This window comes from Thyridium curvatum, assembly GCF_004353045.1.
Source record: "Thyridium curvatum strain D216 chromosome Unknown NODE_19_length_512963_cov_79.951035, whole genome shotgun sequence".
Taxonomy (NCBI): Eukaryota; Fungi; Ascomycota; class Sordariomycetes; order Thyridiales; family Thyridiaceae; genus Thyridium; species Thyridium curvatum.
In genome coordinates, this window is record NW_022156774.1 from 302,652 (window position 1) to 321,425 (window position 18,774).

The following is an 18,774-nucleotide window of genomic DNA, read 5'->3' on the forward strand; positions in this document are numbered from 1 at the left end:
AGAGCTCAGATCTTGGAAATCCAAGGAACGGAAGCCGGCCGGGTTAGAAAGCCGAATGGTCATCGGTAAGAGCTGTGCCACCGCGTTCATCGTTGAAACTGACAATTCTACGACTCATTAAGGCTTGCGTTACCCTCACAGAGATTCCATCACTTCCAAGATACGCAGTCACCGAATCACATGCGCTATTCAACGAGCTAGAGACGAAGAAGTACGATGGAGGCAGAGAAATGGCAAGATAAGAGGAATCTTGAGAGACGGGCGGTGCAGAGAGCGGTCATAACTTGCGTTTGGACAGCGGGAATTCAGGAAGACACCTCTGGCGGATGTGAGTGATTCCATGGAAAGCATTTTCAATTTTGGGCTGGTTTCTATGAGCTCTGTGGGTGCTGGTGCATATTTGACCTCGGAGAGAATGGTGGTCCTCGGCAGCCTTATCACAGAGAGCAGCCTCCCCGGGCTGAATCACGGATTACAAATACCTGCGATTTGCTTCATGGATACCACGTTTGGAACGGAGACGGATCGAGTTCTTCCGGAAACAAAAGCTCTGAGTGGCTGGGTGTCCAATTTCCCACGTACCGAGAGCGAGAGCATCTGGAATTAGCCGCCGCCTCCCAACTCGGAATTCATCCAAATGATCGCCCTTTGCACATACCCCAATCGTCTATACAGCCCCACGGAGCCAAGAAATCAGCTGCCGGCGTTGCATTGTTCGAGGAGTGGCTGCCCTGGCGGGATGGGAGAGTGGCACTTCGCGATGGACACGAGGACCGTGCCTGTATCGGCTTGATGAGAACTAATCAATACCGGGCTTAGGCGAGGAAGCTTGTCAATCTACTACCACCGGATGCCTCCAGTCCCGTTGGATAGATACAATGATGGCGCCGACAGACCCGAGGAAAGCATGAGGAGCTATCGTGCCCATATATATGCAAGGTGGTGCCTTGGCAGGGGACGCTTCGACTTGACAGCCTCACTCACCTCCATCGATAGAGCCCACTGCAGTGCGATACAAAGCAAGAAAGAAAGCAGGACGACCGATACGATACACTCCAAACTCCTCCGTCGATAAACGGCTGCATCAAGATGCTCTTCCCCTCGATCCTCGCGCTCGTCACCGTAGCGTCGGCTCACGGAGTCGTGCAGAAGCCGCACCCGCGCACCCCGGGTGCCGAGACATCCACCGCCTGCGGCAAGGTCCTCACAGACTTCTACAAGGCCGACAACACGTCCTACCCGGAGGCCCTGGTGCGCTCGCACCCGACCTTCAAGCCCGCGACGTCCAGCTGCAACCCTTACCTCTGCCGCGGCTACCAGTTCGCCGACAACACGGCCAACGTGTACTCGTACAAGGCCGGCGAGAAGGTCGACTTCAGCGTCTACATCCGCATCCCGCACGTCGGCAACGCCAACGTCAGCGTCGTCGACGCCAAGGCCAACAAGGTCATCGGCGAGCCGCTCAAGTCGTGGCCCAGCGGGTACGCCGACGGCAAGCAGTTCCCCAACCTGCCCAAGGACCAGACGCAGTTCAGCGTCACCATCCCCGATCTCTCGGGCAAGTGCGCGAGCCCTGGAGACTGTGTAAGTGACCTCTCGTACTGCTTACATGACGCTCTGTGCTATCTGAATATGATGGAAGCTAATGGTTGGATACGCTGTCTATACAGGTTATCCAGTGGTACTGGTTCGGACAGGGTCAGACCTACGAGGACTGCGTCGACTTTACTTTCGGTAGCGCCCCGGCTACTTCTATGAGGAGAGGCTCCAGGATTGCGGCTTGAGAGATTATGCAGAACGGAGTGATGGGTATCTTTGGATGTTGATACGCTAGGGGCCTCGGTTGTGTATCTTAGGACTGTCCGATACATTGCCAGCACGGCCAAATGATGACAATCCCGCGAATTACTACAGATCCCAAACTTACAGTCTCACCGGTCCACCAGAAGTTCAAGCAGAGAAACAGCGCAACTTGCCTACAACAGCAACTAGAGTCTGGAGGTGGAGAAGGAAGGCCCGATTCTTGCAGAGAGGAGAGCCGGTATATCACAGGCAAAGGCTTGACTTGAACCAATCACTGCATTCCAACATGGACACCCCTCACCATTGGGGTTCTCATCGTGTCAACCAAGAGGTCGGAGGTGGCGGAGTTCGGGGAGAACCACATTGGTAGCTTCCGATCGGTCCGTAACAAGAGTCTAGGCATCGTATATACCAGTTCACCGAACCTCATGGGCGGTGGATGACGCAAGGGTATAGAAACCGGCGGCCGGAGAAGCACCGAAGGCAAGAAACTTCACGCTACATTGTGTCTGCCGATCGATCATCCTTCAGCCCACACACGCGACTGCGGGGCCCCGCATAGCACCGGCACTCGATAAAGATCTTGAAACAGCCATCTCTGGGAAAACACCAAGACTGACGTTGAGAATGAGTGACAATAAGGGCAAAGAAAGTGCAAGATTTGTCGTCGGAGCGAGTCGATGATATGGGGACCCGTTACGGTGCTTTACTACGTTAGGAAGCTGGAGAAGGATTGCTTGTGCCTCATTTCTGCATCTCAGGGTCGCACTCCAACTAGAGCATCTCGGATGACGATCATTACTTCAGTGGCTGCGCTACTTGTACTAACCAGGTCCAGGGCGGAATCTGTACGCTGACCGGCCCATTACCCACTTTGGAGGTCTACATTAAAGACGAAGCATACTGCTGTGCTCAAGTCTCGCGCTCGTATACGGGCTCGATAGGTTTGTCCAGTTCTATTTAGGAATCCATTGGGCCGAGAGTTCTGCAGCGTGCCTCATAGTTGACACAATATGAGACACATCATGAATCTCAGATTCATATTGTGTTGCGCGTTGTCCCTGTCAGTTGGGCATTGCAACGCAAGAAAATGCACAACTAGACGTACCACTGGCTATCCCACGAGCACGAGCACGAGCGTCAGCAGCGCGGCGCCAACATGCAGCGCTGCACCGAGCACGCTGCACCTCAAGTCTTCGCCCTACGAGAACTACTTCATCTCCGACTGCCATTCGTCTGGCCAGGTGGTAGTCACATCGCCGGCCGAGGGGGACGACTTCACTGTCATCGCTCCGCGGCTCTTGTTCGCATGGCCGGCGGGCAACAGTGGCGCGGCTTTGCTCTTCGTGCCGGACAACGGCATCAACGGCAGCCTGACCATTGAGGCGGTCAACTCTAGCACTGGCACGCCTTTGGGGCCGATATACAATCCCGCGCCTGCTGGGGCCAAGAACCAGAACGCCAGCTACGGCATCAGCACGCATGTCAGCCTCAACTCCACCGCGCGCCTGAACGTCGCTATCCTTGGCAGCATCCGGACCATCCGCGACTACGTGGAGGGGCCGAGCATCCTGCGGCCGGAGATACAGTCAGCGCTCAAGTTTGAGGAGAACAAGGACGGAGGCGTGACCATTAGCCGGTTGTGGCTGGACAACACAACCACTACGACTGTCGTCTTCTCGCCCGCCTCGGACAACATCAAGGCCAAGGTGAACAATCAGTCGGTGACATTCGCAGCCGGGACCTGGGCTGTCAACGCCTCGTTCAACTACCCGCAGCCGACGCAACTTGGCGACAAGCAGGTTCTGCAGCCCGAGTCCTACAACCTCATTGAGCGGAACGCAACACTGGTGGAGTCCCTTGCGTTTCTTTCGTACACGGATAAGCTGCTGGCCGGCGCTTGGAGGTTTCTCACCTACTTTGGGCGCGACTCGATGATCGCAACGTTGTTAATGGAGCCGGTTCTCAGTCAAGGCAAAGGAGGTGCGATCGAGGCGGTCATAGCTGCGGTGCTGGATCGTGTGAACAGTTCTGATGGTTCTGTTTGCCATGAGGAGACCATAGGGTTGGTTCTTGAAGTCCTCTCTTCTTCAGTATCGGGCACTTACTCACGCGTCTCAGTGATTACTCGACATGGCAGAATCTCCGAGAGAGCATTCCAAGCACAGCACCTCAATGCGATTACAAAATGGTGAGCACTGATAGTTCTCGTGATATTCTCCGGGGATCTTTAACTGACATCCTCTCGCAGATCGATACGGACTTTTACTTGCCCATCCTAATGAATCAGTATTTTGTTCTCAACCCAAATGGATCAGCCCGGACATCAGAATTCATGAAGACAGGCGTCACGTTCTTTCCGAAAGACGCAAACCTCACATACGGAGACATGGCGCTCAAGACGGCAGAGAGGATCATGGAGAAGGCGGCCCCCTTTGCCAGTAATCAGTCGATTGCAAACCTCATCCACCTGAAGGACGGCCAGTCTGTCGGGCAGTGGAGGGACAGCGGCTCCGGGCTTGGCGGTGGCCGGATCCCGTTCGATGTGAACACTGCGCTTGTCCCCGCGGCACTTCGAGCTATAGGCTCGCTCTCGCGCCACGGCTTCTTCAATCACTCGGACTGGAAAGAGACAGCAGACGCATACGCCAAGGTGTGGGAGGACAAGACGCTAGACTTCTTCACGGTGACGGTGCCCGAGTCCGACGCCAAGGACCTGCTCAAGGCCTACGTCAACGCGTCTTCGTTTGCCGGGTCGGACCAGTCCGGCTCCATCGACGGGGACGTCGACTTCTACGCGCTCGCGCTGGACGGCAGCAACGACCAGGCCAAGGTCAAGGTCATGCACTCCGACACGTCCTTCCGGCTCTTCCTCGTCAACGGCACCGACGACGCGCAGCTGTCGGCCTTCCTCAACGACACGGCCAAGTCGATCGTCCGCACGTTCCCGGCCGGGCTGCTGACGGACGTGGGCATGCTGGTGGCGAACCCGGCCTTCACGGGAGTCGCGTCGGACGCCAAGACCTTCGCCACGAACGCATACCACGGCACGGTCGTGTGGGGGTGGCAGCTCGCCATGATGGCCCGAGGCCTCGAGCTCCAGATGTCGCGGTGCGGCGGCAACAGCGGCTCGGCATCCGCTGCGCCGCCTGCGTTTTGCGGCGACAAGGCTGTCTACAACAATGTGGTCGCCGCGTACAACAAGCTCTGGGACGTGATCGAGGCGAACAGCGAGCACTTGAGCAACGAGGTGTGGTCGTGGACCTACGGGGACAACAAGTTCAAGTACATCGAGCTCGGTGCTCTGCCGCCTCCGCCGGGATCCAACCCTGTCGAGTCGGATATTGTGCAGCTTTGGAGCCTGACCTTTTTGGCTGTGAAGCGCAATGGCAAGTTTCGGGATTCTTGACCAGGAGCGAACGTGATATTATGGGATGAGACGCTGCTCGGGAAGGGAGTATTATGAGTATCCGCCGAGATGATGAAAAGGAACTATAGGCCTGACGAGTAATTAACGCCAATATTTCATTGCAATACACCCTCACTAAACCAGTTCTCTCTCAAAAACACCACGCTAGCACTACTATCTTTCCAGAGTTTTCGGAAAGTCCAAACAAGCTCATGATATGATCTCCAATGTATCAAGATACATTTCCCAATTCTGGCCACAGCATGTCGAGATCAGCCCAAAAGTCCACGCCCAAAGTCGCATCCAACAGAGAGCCATCCGTCCCCAGAGTGTCCAGTCCACCAATACCCGACAAACCACTCGTCTGGAATGCATCATCCAATGGCATCTCGAGGCTCAATGTCGGCCACACGCTGTTCATCGCCACTGCAACCTCCTCGGAACCACCCGACGCGCTGCCAATATTCGACCTTTCGAACCACCACTTCGAGACGAGGTAGTCCACCTTGGCACAATGACTCCGCATGATGGTGGCTGCGCTGGCTGCTGTGGCAAAGCTCGCTCCAAAGGTGTCGAAGACGGCCAGGGCCTGATCAATGGCGGCACGGGCCTGTGCCGCGCGCGGGTCTCCCGGGTACAAGAGCGCGAAGCCGACGAGCGTCAGGGCGGCGCCCCAGGTCCACTGGAACGCCTCGTGCCAGCCGTTGAGGATATCCGTGCTCTCGAGCACTTGGTGCGTGATGTGGACGACTTCCATCGCGTGCGAGCAGCACTTCATCGCACCGGCTTCGGCGCAGCTCTCGGCCGGATGAGGCGTCTGGCCGAAGTAGAGGAAAGGGCGGAACAGGTTGGTGCAGAGGTGGTGATATGTGAGTTCGAGGAGAACGCGCTGGCGCTGGAGCCACAGAGGGGCGTACTGCTCGAGGATCAGGGTCGAGCCTCCTGTGGAAAAGGGCCTGCTGGCCGGCTGTCGAGGGATCGTCAGCGCACGAGGCACATTATCTGTCCACTCCTTGAAGAGAAGCTCTGCATAGTTGAAAAGGTTATCTGCCAGGTCTTCCATGATCTGGGGGTGATCCCAGATCGCCTGACCTCCCCCAAGACGCAAGTCTCTGTCGTAAAACGCGCTGTAGGCATCGCGCACGACCATGTAGAGCTTGGTATTCTGCAAGTTGAAACTCAACCAGGTGGCGTCGTGCCCGATCGGTGCAAACATGGAGCCGGACATTCGTGCTGCCGCCGCATCGTCTCTCGGAAGTTCGGGCATGATATGACTCTCGACTGGGACGGAGAATGGTCGGCCAAGCTTCATTCCGATCTTGCTGTCCAGAACGCAGACTGCCCACCAAAGCCGACGGCGTAGCTGTTGTTCTGCTTCCGGCATACTCAGAGGCGTGTTTTGATGTAATCCAAGCATGTACGCGGTACGGACGGCAGAGGCACATGCGCTGTCTACCATGTTGTGGAAAGAGCCTCCACATAGAAAGGTGGCGCGTAGCAGATGCGCCTGCAGGGTCGCGATAGTAGGGCTTTCGGATTCGGAAGCTAGCAAGAGTTGGCCGCGTCGATAATGCCATCTGCCAGCCACGGTAGGATCTTTATCTTCGACGATGCTACCTTGACGGTCACACGGGAGAGACGACAGGCCGTTCTGCATACACATTGCCACCACGATATCGACCAGTGCAGATGGGTCGCGAGAGGTCGTGCTCGATGCGAAAAGAGACTGATAGTGCTGCTTGAACTGTGCCTCGTCAAGAACTGCGAAGAGAGAAGTATGGTACGACTCCCAAAAGAGACTGAGGAAGTACTCCTCCTGCACCGGCTTGAGATACACGCCTTCGGAAGCATCGACGGAGCCAGTGGCCAGAGACAGAGCCGTGGAAGAGGGCTTTCGGACGGGGTTTTCGACAATATCCCCACTACTGACCGATACGGGAAGGATATCAGTGGCTAGCTGGTATTGCTGAAGAGCTGAGTTTAGGTAGGTATTGAGTCGAAAGATGTAATAGTAGAGCGAGGACGGGCCGAACCAAGAGCTGTGTGGAGAGCGCGGCGGGCGTATATGGACACCGTCCCAGAACCTTTTCTGACTGTAACCATGATTCGAATTCTCGTTTTGCGAAGAAGCCGGAGAGGATGCCGGTGATTCCAAGGTTGGTGTCGGTTGTTGCTGTTGCTCGACGGCGATCCTCCTGCTGCGCTCTTGTTGGAGCTCTTCCTCCAGGCTGCGCACCTTTTGCTTCAGGCGGGCTATCTCTTCCTCGCTCGACAAGCTGTCGGCCAGCCTGCTGCACTGTCTGTCATTGGTTCGGCAATTCAAGCACGGCGCATCGTCGTCGCATTTGATGCGGTATCTGCGACATTGCTCGCAGGCCCGCGCGACCTGCCGCCTCTTTTTCCTATACCGCAGTGGATCTCTAGGCTCGGAGAGCTCCAGATTACTGTTCAATGCAGACATCGCTGCAATGTCGGAAGGGCTAAGAGGTGAGATGTCGTCAATTTCTGCGCGTCAATCCGGAGTTCAGAGGAAGGATGGCGATCGAGAGTGGAGTTTGTCAGCATCCAGACACTTCATGGAGAAGCTCCTATTCGTCCATTCCTACCGTTGATGGCAGCTAAGCCGGATCCGGTGTCGATGCAAACCCCCCGCGCCAAGAAGGTGCAAGGGAATGCTTCACTCGGCCAGTCACAGCAACTCCTGGCAACTCCTCTTACTAATTGCCTCTTATATTCAAGATTTCAAGATATCGAATGCTGACATATGAAGTTTAGATATCCAGTTCCCTCTCATTCGTGTCACTAAAGCAGATAGCATTGAGCTTGCGTCTATTTAAGAAGTTCAGCATGCCCTCGAGATGGCCAGAAATATCTACAATCCTCATCGCAATGAAAAGCACCAGTCAGGCAAGACGACATTTACACAGGATCCGATAATTGATCAGGCCAACTCTTCATCTTTTCACAGACAGCATTGGCGTTACCTTATATCACGAAGGTATCACTATGTCCCCTCCCCGCCGTGCCCTCATCGCTGTCACCTCGGCCCACGCCACCCTCAACGTCTTCGACAGCAAGGAGACCACGGGCCTTTTCATCTCCGAGGCCCTGCACCCCTACCGCGTCCTCACCGCCGCCGGCTTCGAGGTCGACTTCGCCTCCGAGCTGGGGACCTACACCCCGGACTGGCTCTCGCAGCAGCCCGACTTCCTGCACGGCGAGGACCTCGCCATCTGGCAGGACACGGGCAGCGAGTTCCGCAGGAAGCTGGACGGCATGCCCAAGGCCGCCGACGTCGCCGACGGGGCCAAGTACGGGCTGTTCTACGCGTCGGCGGGCCACGCCGCGCTCATCGACTACCCGACGGCCACCAACCTGCAGCGCATCGCGGCGCAGGTTTGGGCCGCCGGCGGCGTCGTGGCGTCCGTCTGCCACGGGCCGGCGCTCTTTGCCAACGTGGTCGACCCAGCCACGGGTGAGCCGCTCATCAAGGGGAAGCGGATCACGGGCTTCACGACCGAAGCCGAGATCACGATGAAGGTGATGGACGACCTGCGCGGGCTCCACCTCGAGATGGTGGACGAGGTCGCTGCCCGGCTTGGGGCGAAGTGTGAGTTGACAGCCTTTTTCCTTGTCACTAACTCGGTTGCGTCTTTCGGAATGAACTTGCTGACATGAGACTTTTCTATCCAGATGAGCGAGCACAGGGGATCTGGGACGACTTCCATATCGTTGACGGGCGGCTGGTCTCGGGCCAGAACCCGCAGTCGGCGACTTCGACTGCAAAGGCTGCTGTGGAAGTCTTTGAAAAGCTCTAGGTATACTCTACTACAGGGTCCTCTGAAGCTGAGGTATGATATGTCGGTCAGGTACATAGTTAATGGGATCAACACAACTTCAACATTTCGAATGCCGTCGATCACACAAATCTCCTGGTGTCACCACGACGTTGTGCAAGTCTAGTACGATGCCACTCCAATCCCAATGACCTTTCCACCACCAGAATGGAAGAATAGCGCCAGCTGCTTTGCAAGAAGATTCGCAGCCCTGTACGTCACAAGATTGCGACGGTCTGCGTCAGCCATGTCCATGCGTTGAGGTGGCTGCCTACATTACTGTGGACTGTTCTCAAATGCAAGAAAAAGACCAGAGCTATGACTCTTCCTGCACATCCCACGCTGTAAGCGACGCGTCCGGCGGACGGATTACGTCTAGCAGCGGCGGCTAATGATGAAAAAGGCAGGTCGAGTGTCAGCGTTGACGCAACAGCAGCGGGATTGCTCCGACACAACCCCACAAATATCCCTAGTGGACTCCGAAGCCGAACTCCTTCAATGTTATCATCATACGCAACGCTTGAGAGTTAAGACGACGGTTGACCCTGGCGACTGATCTTGCTACTTGCTCGACCACGTCTTGAGTTCAACAGCAATGACCGCAAGGCTTGGGACTCAGCAAAGAGCACCATGGTCGACACTCAACCTGATTGTGGCGATGGGCTCTTCGGACCGGTGGTGTTCTCCTCCTGCCGGGGAGGCTTCGACTTCACATGTGAGTCTCTCAAAAAGATGCATAGAACTCCAAGAGGTATTCTGACGCCGGTCCAGTATTGTTCGAGCAAAGTATATTGACGGTGACTCCCGCGGCATGCTTTATTGTACTCGCGATTCCGCGCCTCGCTGTGTTGGCGAGGAGACCTGACAAGGTCGACCGCACAGCTCTCCATGGTGCCAAGATTGTATGTAGCAGGCTCCAACACACTAAGGACACTCGCTGACCCCATGATATAGGCTGCCTCTTTGGCTTTCACGATATTGCAACTCGTTGTTCTCACCCTGGTTGCTCAAAGACAAGTTCTATCGCAGAAATTCGCCATAACGGCTGGCGTGCTTGACCTGATAGTCGGCATTACTATCGTGGCATTGAGCCATTTCGAGCATGTCAAATCCATCCGGCCTTCATTCTTGATATTTCTATACTTGTTATTATCCCTCCTCTTTGATGCCGCTTACCTTAGAACTCAGTGGCTGGTAGCTTCTGGCAAAGCGTTGGCCGGGGTCATGACCGCCTCCCTTGTGGTCAAGATTGTCCTCTTGGTTTTGGAGTCTATTGAGAAGAGAGACATGTTGAAGCAGAGTGAAAAGCGACAAGGCCTTTCCTCCGAGAGTACCAGCGGGCCCATCACGCGTGGCTTCTTTGCCTGGCTCAATGGTCTATTGAGACAGGGGTTTGCCACCTTTCTTACTCCCGAAAGACTTCCCTCTATATATGAGAAGCTGGCGGCCGACAGAGTCCATTCGCGCTTTGATGAGGTGTGGAACCAGGGTAAGGACTCTAAGAAGTCTCCTCAGTCAACGTACTACTATTAACCAGGCTTTCCAGCTTCACAACAGCACAAACACTCTCTGTTCTTTGCAGTACTGAGATGCTTGAAATGGGATATCGCGGCTGTGGTCCCGCCTGGACTGGGCGTCATCGCAGCATCCACCGTCCAGCCTTTCCTCATATCCAAAGCTGTGCTTTTTGTCGAAAGCCGTGGCGAAGCGGCCAATCCAAACAATGGCTACGGCCTAATCGGAGCTACTGCGCTGATATTTATCACCTATGCGGTACGAGTATCTCTGATCTAGTTGCCTCCATCCACCGCTGGCTTACTAAGAATGGGGTAGATTTGCAGGTCGTGGTTTGATCACGTCGGCTACAGAGCGACGACAATGCTTCGCAGCGGGATGATCTCCCTGATCTACCAGAAGATGATGGTCCTGCCTCTGGGCAACGTCAGCGAGTCTGGTGCCATGTCTATCATGGGAGCCGACGTCGAAACTCTGGCCGAGACATTTCACATGGTCATTTGCGACACTTGGTCGTCCACCTTGCAACTCGCCATAGCTATCTGGCTGCTCGCCAAGCAGATTGGCGCGGTCTGTATTGCTCCGCTGATAGTGTCTGTTGGTAAGTCTGATGCTCACCCGTCTCCATGGTGGGCACAGGAGGGCTAAACGGTGAAGTCTAGCGTGCACTGGTGTTACCATGTATATGGGGAAATACATGACGCTGCGCCAGAAGAAATGGCTCGAGGCAATCCAGAAGCGAGTCAACTTTACCACCGAGGTCTTGGGCTCCGTCAAGAGCGTCAAGATGCTCGGCCTTACCGATACGATGTCGAGGATCATTTCGACCCTGCGGACTGCCGAAGTCAAATGCACAAAGAGTTATCGGTATATGTACGGCATCAATATCTGCATTCGTAAGCAGCCAAACCAAGCCACTCTTGATCTCGTGCGAGTTGCTAATGTCCCATTACTGCTCATAGTGAACGGCCAGGTGATAGTCTGTCAGACCCTGACATTCACCGCGTATGCCATCGCAGCCAAGCTCCAAGGCACCAAGTCTCTTTCGGTGAACCAGGCGATCACTTCGCTGTCCATTCTCAACCTGGTCGTGTTTCCTCTGGCGGTGTTGATTGCCGCACTGCCCCGAGTGTTCAGTGCATTCGGGTGCCTGCACAGGATCCAAGACTTCTTGATGCAGGAATCGCTGCGGGAGCGGAGGACTGCTCTGGAGAATAGGCGCCAGAGCTCGAGTGATCTGTCTCTGTTCAACCAAGATTGTGGGACACAACTCCAGACGATTCCACGCGAAGATGAGACCTCGGCCAAGGAAGCTGTCGCGATCACTCTTAGGCATTGCAAGCTCGGCTGGACACCGACTTCTTCCACTGAAAGAGGTATCGATATCACGTTCCCTCGCACCGCCGGAGGCTGGCTGGCGATGGTTGTTGGTCCCGTAGGATGCGGGAAATCGACATTCCTGAAAGGCCTCCTCGGCGAGACAACGCAGCTCGATGGGGAAATGCGGATCTCGAACTTTGACGTGGCGTTCTGCGACCAGTCGGCATGGATCATCAATGGCACGATACGGGAGAACATCATCGCGCAGTCGGGATTGTTGGACGAAGAATGGTACTCGTCGGTAGTCTATGCTTGCGACCTGGACACCGACTTTCAACAGCTACCTCGAGGAGATGCAACACTGGTCGGCAGCAAGGGCGTCAAGTTGAGCGGGGGACAAAAGCAGCGCATTGTAAGGGAGTTACAGCGAGGCGGGGAAGTGAATTCACTACTGACATCCACACCAGGCCATTGCCAGGGCGGTCTACTCTCGGAAAAGGATTGCGATTTTCGACGATGTCTTTAGCGCACTCGACAAACTCACGGAGCAAAAGGTATTCGATCGCGTCTTCGGCCACAATGGCCTGCTTCGTCGAGTCAGATGCACGGTCATCTTGTCGACGCATAGTAGTAGGTCTTTATTCTCCTATCAGGCACCCCGAACGGTTACTCATCGGCACATAGTATCACGGCTGCCAGAGGCAGACGCAATTATTGCCCTAGGCCCTAATGGCAAGGTTGTAGAGCAAGGACATTACAATGAGCTGAAGAGCTACAGCGGCTACGTTGCAAATCTGGACGTCTCTACGGCCGGCACACAGAAGTCTGTCGATGAACCTGAGACTGGCGCCGGGGTCGACACCACACTCGACAAAGTCCTCACGCCAACTACTGAAGCAGAGGAGCAGACTCTCCAAAGGGGAGCCAACGCTTCCGTTTGGCGTTATTATGCAGCTTCCTTGGGCTGGGGCCGGATTTGCCTCTTCGGGGGTTTCCTAGTCCTGAACTCGGGCTCTGGTGCTATTCGATGTCGGTTCTTGTTGCCACACTCAAGTCGCCTTTTGGATAACTGACCCAGATCTTTGCAGACATCTGGCTTACATGGTGGGCGGAGGAGAGTCAGGCCAACCCTGAGACTAGTCTTGGGTATTGGCTTGGTATGTATGGGGCTCTTGGCGTCCTCGAGCTTCTTGGCCTTTCCTTGAGCTGCTTGTATGTGGTCTCTATCAGAACTGATATTGAGAAAGACTATTCACTGACCTGACGCAGTTACATCTATTGTTCCGTCATGCCTAGGTCGTCCATGAATCTACATTCCGTCATCCTGAACGCGGCCTTGGGGTGAGTTATCCCGAAGAGTTGAAGGATTGCTCCTGTGCCTAACCAATGCCAGTGCACCTATGTCTTTTCTATCCAAGACCGAGACGGGACTGCTTGTCAACCGGTAAGTAGAGTCTTAGCTATGCACGGTAGCCATACATGTTTGTTAACGATTTTGCAGATTCAGTCAGGATCTACAACTGGTAGACAATATCCTACCTCGAGCAGTCTTGGTTACTGCATTCCGTGAGTGCCAAAATACTTTCTCCCAGCATTAAGATGTCCCCCGAAGCTGACAGGACTTTCTCAGAGGCTGTTGACTCCATTGCTCAAGCTGGTCTGGCGATCGCAGCAGTACGATACATAGGAATCTGCTTCCCCTTGCTATTTGGAATACTTTACTTCATTCAGAGATTCTACCTCCGCACTTCGAAGCAGTTACGTATCCTGGAGTACGTAGGCCCTAGGTGCAAGGCTCTTGAGCGACAGCTAACCACCAGTCATCTCAGACTCGAGCTCAAAGCCCCGCTATATTCTCACTTTATCGAGTCTTTGAACGGCCTGGTCACCATTCGCGCCTTTGGATGGACCAGCAAATACTTTCGCCGGACTTTGGATCTCATCAACGCGGCTCAGCAGCCGTACTACCTCTTATTGTGCATACAGCGGTGGTTGGTTCTGGTACTGGATCTGATCGTAGCCAGTCTCGCTGTGCTCCTCACGACTCTTGCCGTCGTTCTGCGTTCCAGGGTGGATCCGGGCCTGCTGGGACTTTCTCTGGTTATGATGATGACCCTGGGTCACACGCTGGCATCCCTCGTGCAGTTCTGGACTGAGCTGGAGACCTCTCTCGGGGCTATCGCGAGGATCAAGACCTTTCAGGAGGACACGCCAAATGAGGCCCTCCCAGATGAGATTGCCAATCCCGGGCCGACATGGCCTGCAAGTGGTGCTTTGAGATTGGAAAATTTGTCTTTGAAATATAGGCAAGTCGGTTTAGCCCACAACGTGGGATAGCGGGAGCTAACGTTTAGGGTTTCAGCGAAACCGCGGCACCAGTAGTGGATAATATCTCCCTCACGATACAACCTGGACAGAAAGTTGGCCTGGTGGGACGGACTGGAAGGTAAGGTCTCACGACACCATGACGAGATGATCGAGATCTGTCGCTAACTAAAGGCGCTTGATGGCCCTCAACAGTGGCAAGAGCTCCCTCGTGCTGTCCCTCCTTAGCATGATCGACGTTTCTTCCGGCACCATCACCCTGGACGGCGCAGACCTGGGAACCATCCCAAGAGCACTGATACGGGAGCGCCTGAGCTGTCTGACGCAGGACCCGTTCATCTTCACCAGCAGCATCCGGCTCAACGCCGACCCCCTGGGCCAGTCCTCGGACTCGGACATAGTCGCGGCGCTGCACCGCGTCGGGCTCTGGAGGGTCATCGAGGGGAAGACGAGGGCGGACCGGGGCGAGGCGGTCGACCCGCTCGACGCGACACTGGACGAGAACTTTCTGTCGCACGGCCAGCGGCAGCTGTTCTGCCTCGCGCGCGCCCTGCTCAAGAGGAGCTCGCTGCTCATACTGGACGAGCCCACTAGCAGGTAATGCACAAAACACACACCGCCGGCGTCGGCTTTGCCGGAACGTTGGAATCTTTCTGCTGACGCACGATTGTCCTTTCTAGTGTCGATTCGCAGACCGACGCCCGAATTCAGCAGCTCCTTCGCTCCGAGCTCCAAGGGTGCACCGTCATCATGATCGCGCATCGACTCGACAGTCTGCTCGACTTTGATACCGTCGCCGTGCTGGAGAAGGGCCGGATTATCGAGGTCGGCTGTCCCCGAGATCTCCTGACATCAGCCGGGAGCGCATTTGCTCGCATGTACTACGCCAGTTCGGCACAAGTGGAAGAGAAGGACCTATCCTGAGGCGGTGTTAGACGGATATGTCGGTATATCCAAGATGGAGTGTACGATTCGCTATTCATGATGATGCTGCGCGGTAAGCTGCATGCAAGCTGCATGTGATCATCTGGACGGGACTGAGTGATCACAGCAAGCTCAATGGTGACTGGCCCGAAGCTACAAAGCAGTAATAGAGAAATGGGAGCGAGATGGCAGTGTCGAAAACATACTCAACTCCTACAGCGTGTTATGTAGAGCTCGTCAAGAGACGCATCGATGCTAATATCGGACATATTTCCGGAACTCGACAATGATAGCTATCCCACTACCGAAAACTGACGGACAGGGAAGTACTTCAGTTGCCAGCGTGTCAATCAATCTAAGTATGTCTCGCATGTCTAATCAGACTCGCATATTCCAAAGCACGCGCCCGCCAACTTACTTCCCGTGCTTATGCGGCCCCTGTTCCGATCGCGCCTCGCGCCGACGGATAACGTCGCTCATCGGTCGACGAAGGGCCGATGCGGCGACAGCGTTGCATTGTGCCACCTCCCCCCCGCCTCCCCTCGGTTCTCGAAGGTGGTCTGGTCGAGTCAAGATGTCATAGCACCACCATGCCCATGGCTGATTGATTTTTGCCGGTTGGGCACCTGCAGCAGTCATGCACCGCCAATCAAGACCGTTCCGCTGCCGACATGTGAAATGTTTCACATTATACACACGGGTGCGGGCGGCAAGACTTGATGCTGTGGAGGAGCAGCGGGATGTGGAGGGACACCGGGATGCGAAGTGGAGGAGCACCGGGACACAAAAGGTCCGCGAGCGACCGACCGAAATCCCCGTTAAGTCCACATGCAACCTGGGCGAGGCGATGTCATCGATGTCGAAATGATGATAAGTGGACGGCCTGGTCGCCGAAGTTTTCACTGAGTATGGCATTATTCAGCTCATCACAGAACCATGAGCTTGACCTGCTAACGACACAAGTTGATCATGGCTTTCCTCTCCGACCCGATTTCGCTCTTTGCTGGAGGTCTTTTCCTCCTAGTAGCATGCATCGCTGTATGATTGCCCTTCCCTGCTCCTCTCGATGACGCTTGCATTCTTCTAACAAGTCGGCCCTCCGTAGTCCTTCTACCGCGTGCAGAGACGGCCGATTTCAAAAATTCCCGGGCCATGGATATCCAAATGGACGGATGTGGTGACCAGATTTCACTGGCTCCGTGGTGTCAAACCGCTCTACGTGCATGAATTGCATCAGCGATACGGTATCTACGGATCCAGGGTCTGCATGTGAGGGTCAGAGATCAGATCTGTGGAAGCTAACATGTAGTTTACCTGACCAGGACCACTGGTACGCTTGGGGCCGAACGAGGTCTCGGTCGTTGATATAGCGGCCGTCAGGGAGATGTACTCTGTCAAAAATGAGTATCTCAAATCGGACTGGTATACCAAACTAGTACCGCCCGGCCTGGTCAATGTCTTCTCGACCACAGACGTGCACATACACAGGCGGCACCGGAAGCTCCTGTCCCACGCCATGTCCGAGTCCTCCCTCAAGCTCGTCGAGCCAACGGTCCGCGCCAAGGCCAAGCTCACCATTGACAGAATGCAGCAAGAGATGCGGAAGAGAGGCGTGGCAGATATCTACAAATGGTGCTTGTTCTATACGACCGATGTCATCGGAGAGCTGAGCTTTGGTGAATCATTCCGGATGCTCGAGATCGGCCAGGTGCGATACTGCTTCGAGGACACTCGCTCCATTGAGACATTCGCTAACATTAGTACCCAATCTCTAGAAGAATACCTATGTGGAAGACCTTGAGAACGTCTCTAGGCGAGGCGGAATCCGGGCAGGACTTCCGGAGTTGGCTTTCATCGCCAGATACATCCCGCTGCCCTTCATGAGCTCGGCTGTCGAATCAGGCAAGAGGTTCCACCAGTACTCGACAGAGTCGATCCAGCGATACAAGCGCCTCGTGGCCGCGGACCCCAACACGCCCGCGACCCTGTTCTCGAAGCTGTTCCGGGCCGGTGAGGAGGGCATGTCCGACGAGGAGATCATCTCCACGGGCCAGGGGTACATCGTCGCCGGGTCCGACACGACGTCCAACACGCTGACGTACCTGCTCTGGACCGTCTGCCGCAGTCCGCAGACCAAGGCGGCGCTGCTCGCGGAGCTGGCCACCCTGCCGGCGGACTTTGGCGCCGACGCCCTCAGGGAGCTGCCCTACCTCAACCAGGTCATCGAGGAGACGCTGCGCCTGTACTCGCAGGTGCCCGGCGGCCTGCCGCGCGTCGTGCCGCCCGGCGGCGCGTACATGGCGGGCCACTGGGTGCCGCCCGGCACGACGGTCAGCGCGCAGGCGTACACCGTGCACCGGAATCCGGGCGTGTTCCCGCGCCCGGAGGTGTTTGAGCCGTCGCGGTGGGCGGCGCCTACCAAGGCGATGACTGATTCGTTTGTCCCCTTTGGGGGTGGATCTCGCAGTGAGTTGCTCCTCTTCTCTTACTGCTGCTCTAGTTCCTGTGCTTTTGAGTTATTGCGCCATGTCTCTAACCCGACTTTCCTTTAGTTTGTATTGGCCTGCATCTCGCCCGTATGGAGCTGCGACTCGGCACGGCTCTCTTCTTTCTCCGCTTTCCCAACGCCAGAGTGTCGACCAAGGAGGGCATGTCGGACGGCGACATGGAGACCATTCTCTACTTCCTCATGGCACCCAAAGGAAACCGATGTCTGTTGGAGCTCGAATAAAGAATTGGATGGATCGGCCCCGCTGGGGTACGGAGGGAGCAGATGACGGACGACTGACAAACAACACTTTGTGGTTGGTTGAGTTGATTGGTGCCACACGGACCCTAGATCGACAGGATTGGTCGACGTGGCTGGTTTGCCCAGGACTTGCAGTCACCTACAGGCTTGATAATGCAGGTTGGGTCGCAATACCTCGGATAGGACCCGTGGTGTGCCTTTGTTGGTGTCCTGGAGATTACGGGATTTCCTATTGTGGAAGTGAAATATTGGCAGGCCAGCTGCTTCAAAGGTCGTGTCACACAGATAAACACACACACAAAGACACATATGACGCATTCAAGGTGTCCTGGTGGGAATGCTGTCCAATCATCCTAGTCGTGGCCTTATCCGGGCGAAGCAAACTTGGCCAACAAGCCGGAAAGAGAGGGACCGGTGAACACCCAACATCACGGGTGGTCGGAAAGGACCAGAGTGGCACATTCTGGGCAACAGTTTGAATATGAATACTCTTAATCTGCCAGTGGCGGTATTGCTTTCGAAAGAGCGGCTTCCATCACTGATATCACCTCTCTTGTGTGAAAACCACTCGACTATTGAATTACACAAAGACTCTCGACTCTAATAGTGGGAAATAAACAGACCAATGAACATGTCTGAACTGCACCCACTCCCCATCGCGATTACAATAACCTCCCTGATCTTCCTGGCGCTGTATGGGTGCTATCGAGTAGCACTTCCCAGACCACTGCCTGGCATACCGTACAACAAGAAGGCCGCATTCAGGGTATTTGGAGATGCCCCCGAGTTGGTCGGATACATCAGGAAGCATGGCGAGAGCTTCGTAGGTTTCTCCCTACCCGCATGGACAAATAACAGTTTGCTAACATATGGGCTTTCCCTTGCGTAAGTCC

General features: G+C 55.3%; 6 protein-coding genes across 6 annotated transcripts; 5 read left to right on the forward strand and 1 right to left on the reverse strand.

Annotated features, from left to right (window-relative positions):
- Nucleotides 1–1,089: 1,089 nt before the first annotated feature.
- E0L32_004162 (uncharacterized protein) lies at nt 1,090–1,784 on the forward strand (the record flags this gene model as incomplete). The annotated part of the gene is made up of 2 exons (XM_031138542.1): nt 1,090–1,584; nt 1,671–1,784. The coding sequence occupies 2 exons, from the start codon at nt 1,090–1,092 to the stop codon at nt 1,782–1,784; spliced, it is 609 nt and encodes a 202-aa protein (XP_030997878.1).
- Nucleotides 1,785–2,828: 1,044 nt separating this feature from the next.
- On the forward strand, nt 2,829–5,212 carry E0L32_004163 (uncharacterized protein; the record flags this gene model as incomplete). Its single annotated transcript, XM_031138543.1, has 3 exons — nt 2,829–3,868; nt 3,925–3,994; nt 4,055–5,212. The coding sequence occupies 3 exons, from the start codon at nt 2,829–2,831 to the stop codon at nt 5,210–5,212; spliced, it is 2,268 nt and encodes a 755-aa protein (XP_030997879.1).
- A 232-nt stretch (nt 5,213–5,444) lies between these two features.
- On the reverse strand, nt 5,445–7,673 carry E0L32_004164 (uncharacterized protein; the record flags this gene model as incomplete). Its single annotated transcript, XM_031138544.1, has 1 exon — nt 5,445–7,673. The coding sequence occupies one exon, from the start codon at nt 7,671–7,673 to the stop codon at nt 5,445–5,447; it is 2,229 nt and encodes a 742-aa protein (XP_030997880.1).
- A 545-nt stretch (nt 7,674–8,218) lies between these two features.
- On the forward strand, nt 8,219–9,030 carry E0L32_004165 (uncharacterized protein; the record flags this gene model as incomplete). Its single annotated transcript, XM_031138545.1, has 2 exons — nt 8,219–8,822; nt 8,906–9,030. The coding sequence occupies 2 exons, from the start codon at nt 8,219–8,221 to the stop codon at nt 9,028–9,030; spliced, it is 729 nt and encodes a 242-aa protein (XP_030997881.1).
- Nucleotides 9,031–9,196: 166 nt separating this feature from the next.
- On the forward strand, nt 9,197–15,132 carry E0L32_004166 (uncharacterized protein; the record flags this gene model as incomplete). Its single annotated transcript, XM_031138546.1, has 17 exons — nt 9,197–9,261; nt 9,642–9,763; nt 9,820–9,950; nt 10,003–10,537; nt 10,595–10,821; nt 10,882–11,164; nt 11,226–12,295; nt 12,351–12,513; nt 12,568–12,912; nt 12,972–13,095; nt 13,153–13,224; nt 13,277–13,327; nt 13,385–13,449; nt 13,514–14,193; nt 14,238–14,329; nt 14,383–14,805; nt 14,889–15,132. The coding sequence occupies 17 exons, from the start codon at nt 9,197–9,199 to the stop codon at nt 15,130–15,132; spliced, it is 4,692 nt and encodes a 1,563-aa protein (XP_030997882.1).
- Nucleotides 15,133–16,648: 1,516 nt separating this feature from the next.
- On the forward strand, nt 16,649–17,863 carry E0L32_004167 (uncharacterized protein; the record flags this gene model as incomplete). The annotated part of the gene is made up of 3 exons (XM_031138548.1): nt 16,649–16,840; nt 16,908–17,598; nt 17,685–17,863. The coding sequence occupies 3 exons, from the start codon at nt 16,649–16,651 to the stop codon at nt 17,861–17,863; spliced, it is 1,062 nt and encodes a 353-aa protein (XP_030997883.1).
- Nucleotides 17,864–18,774: the final 911 nt, after the last annotated feature.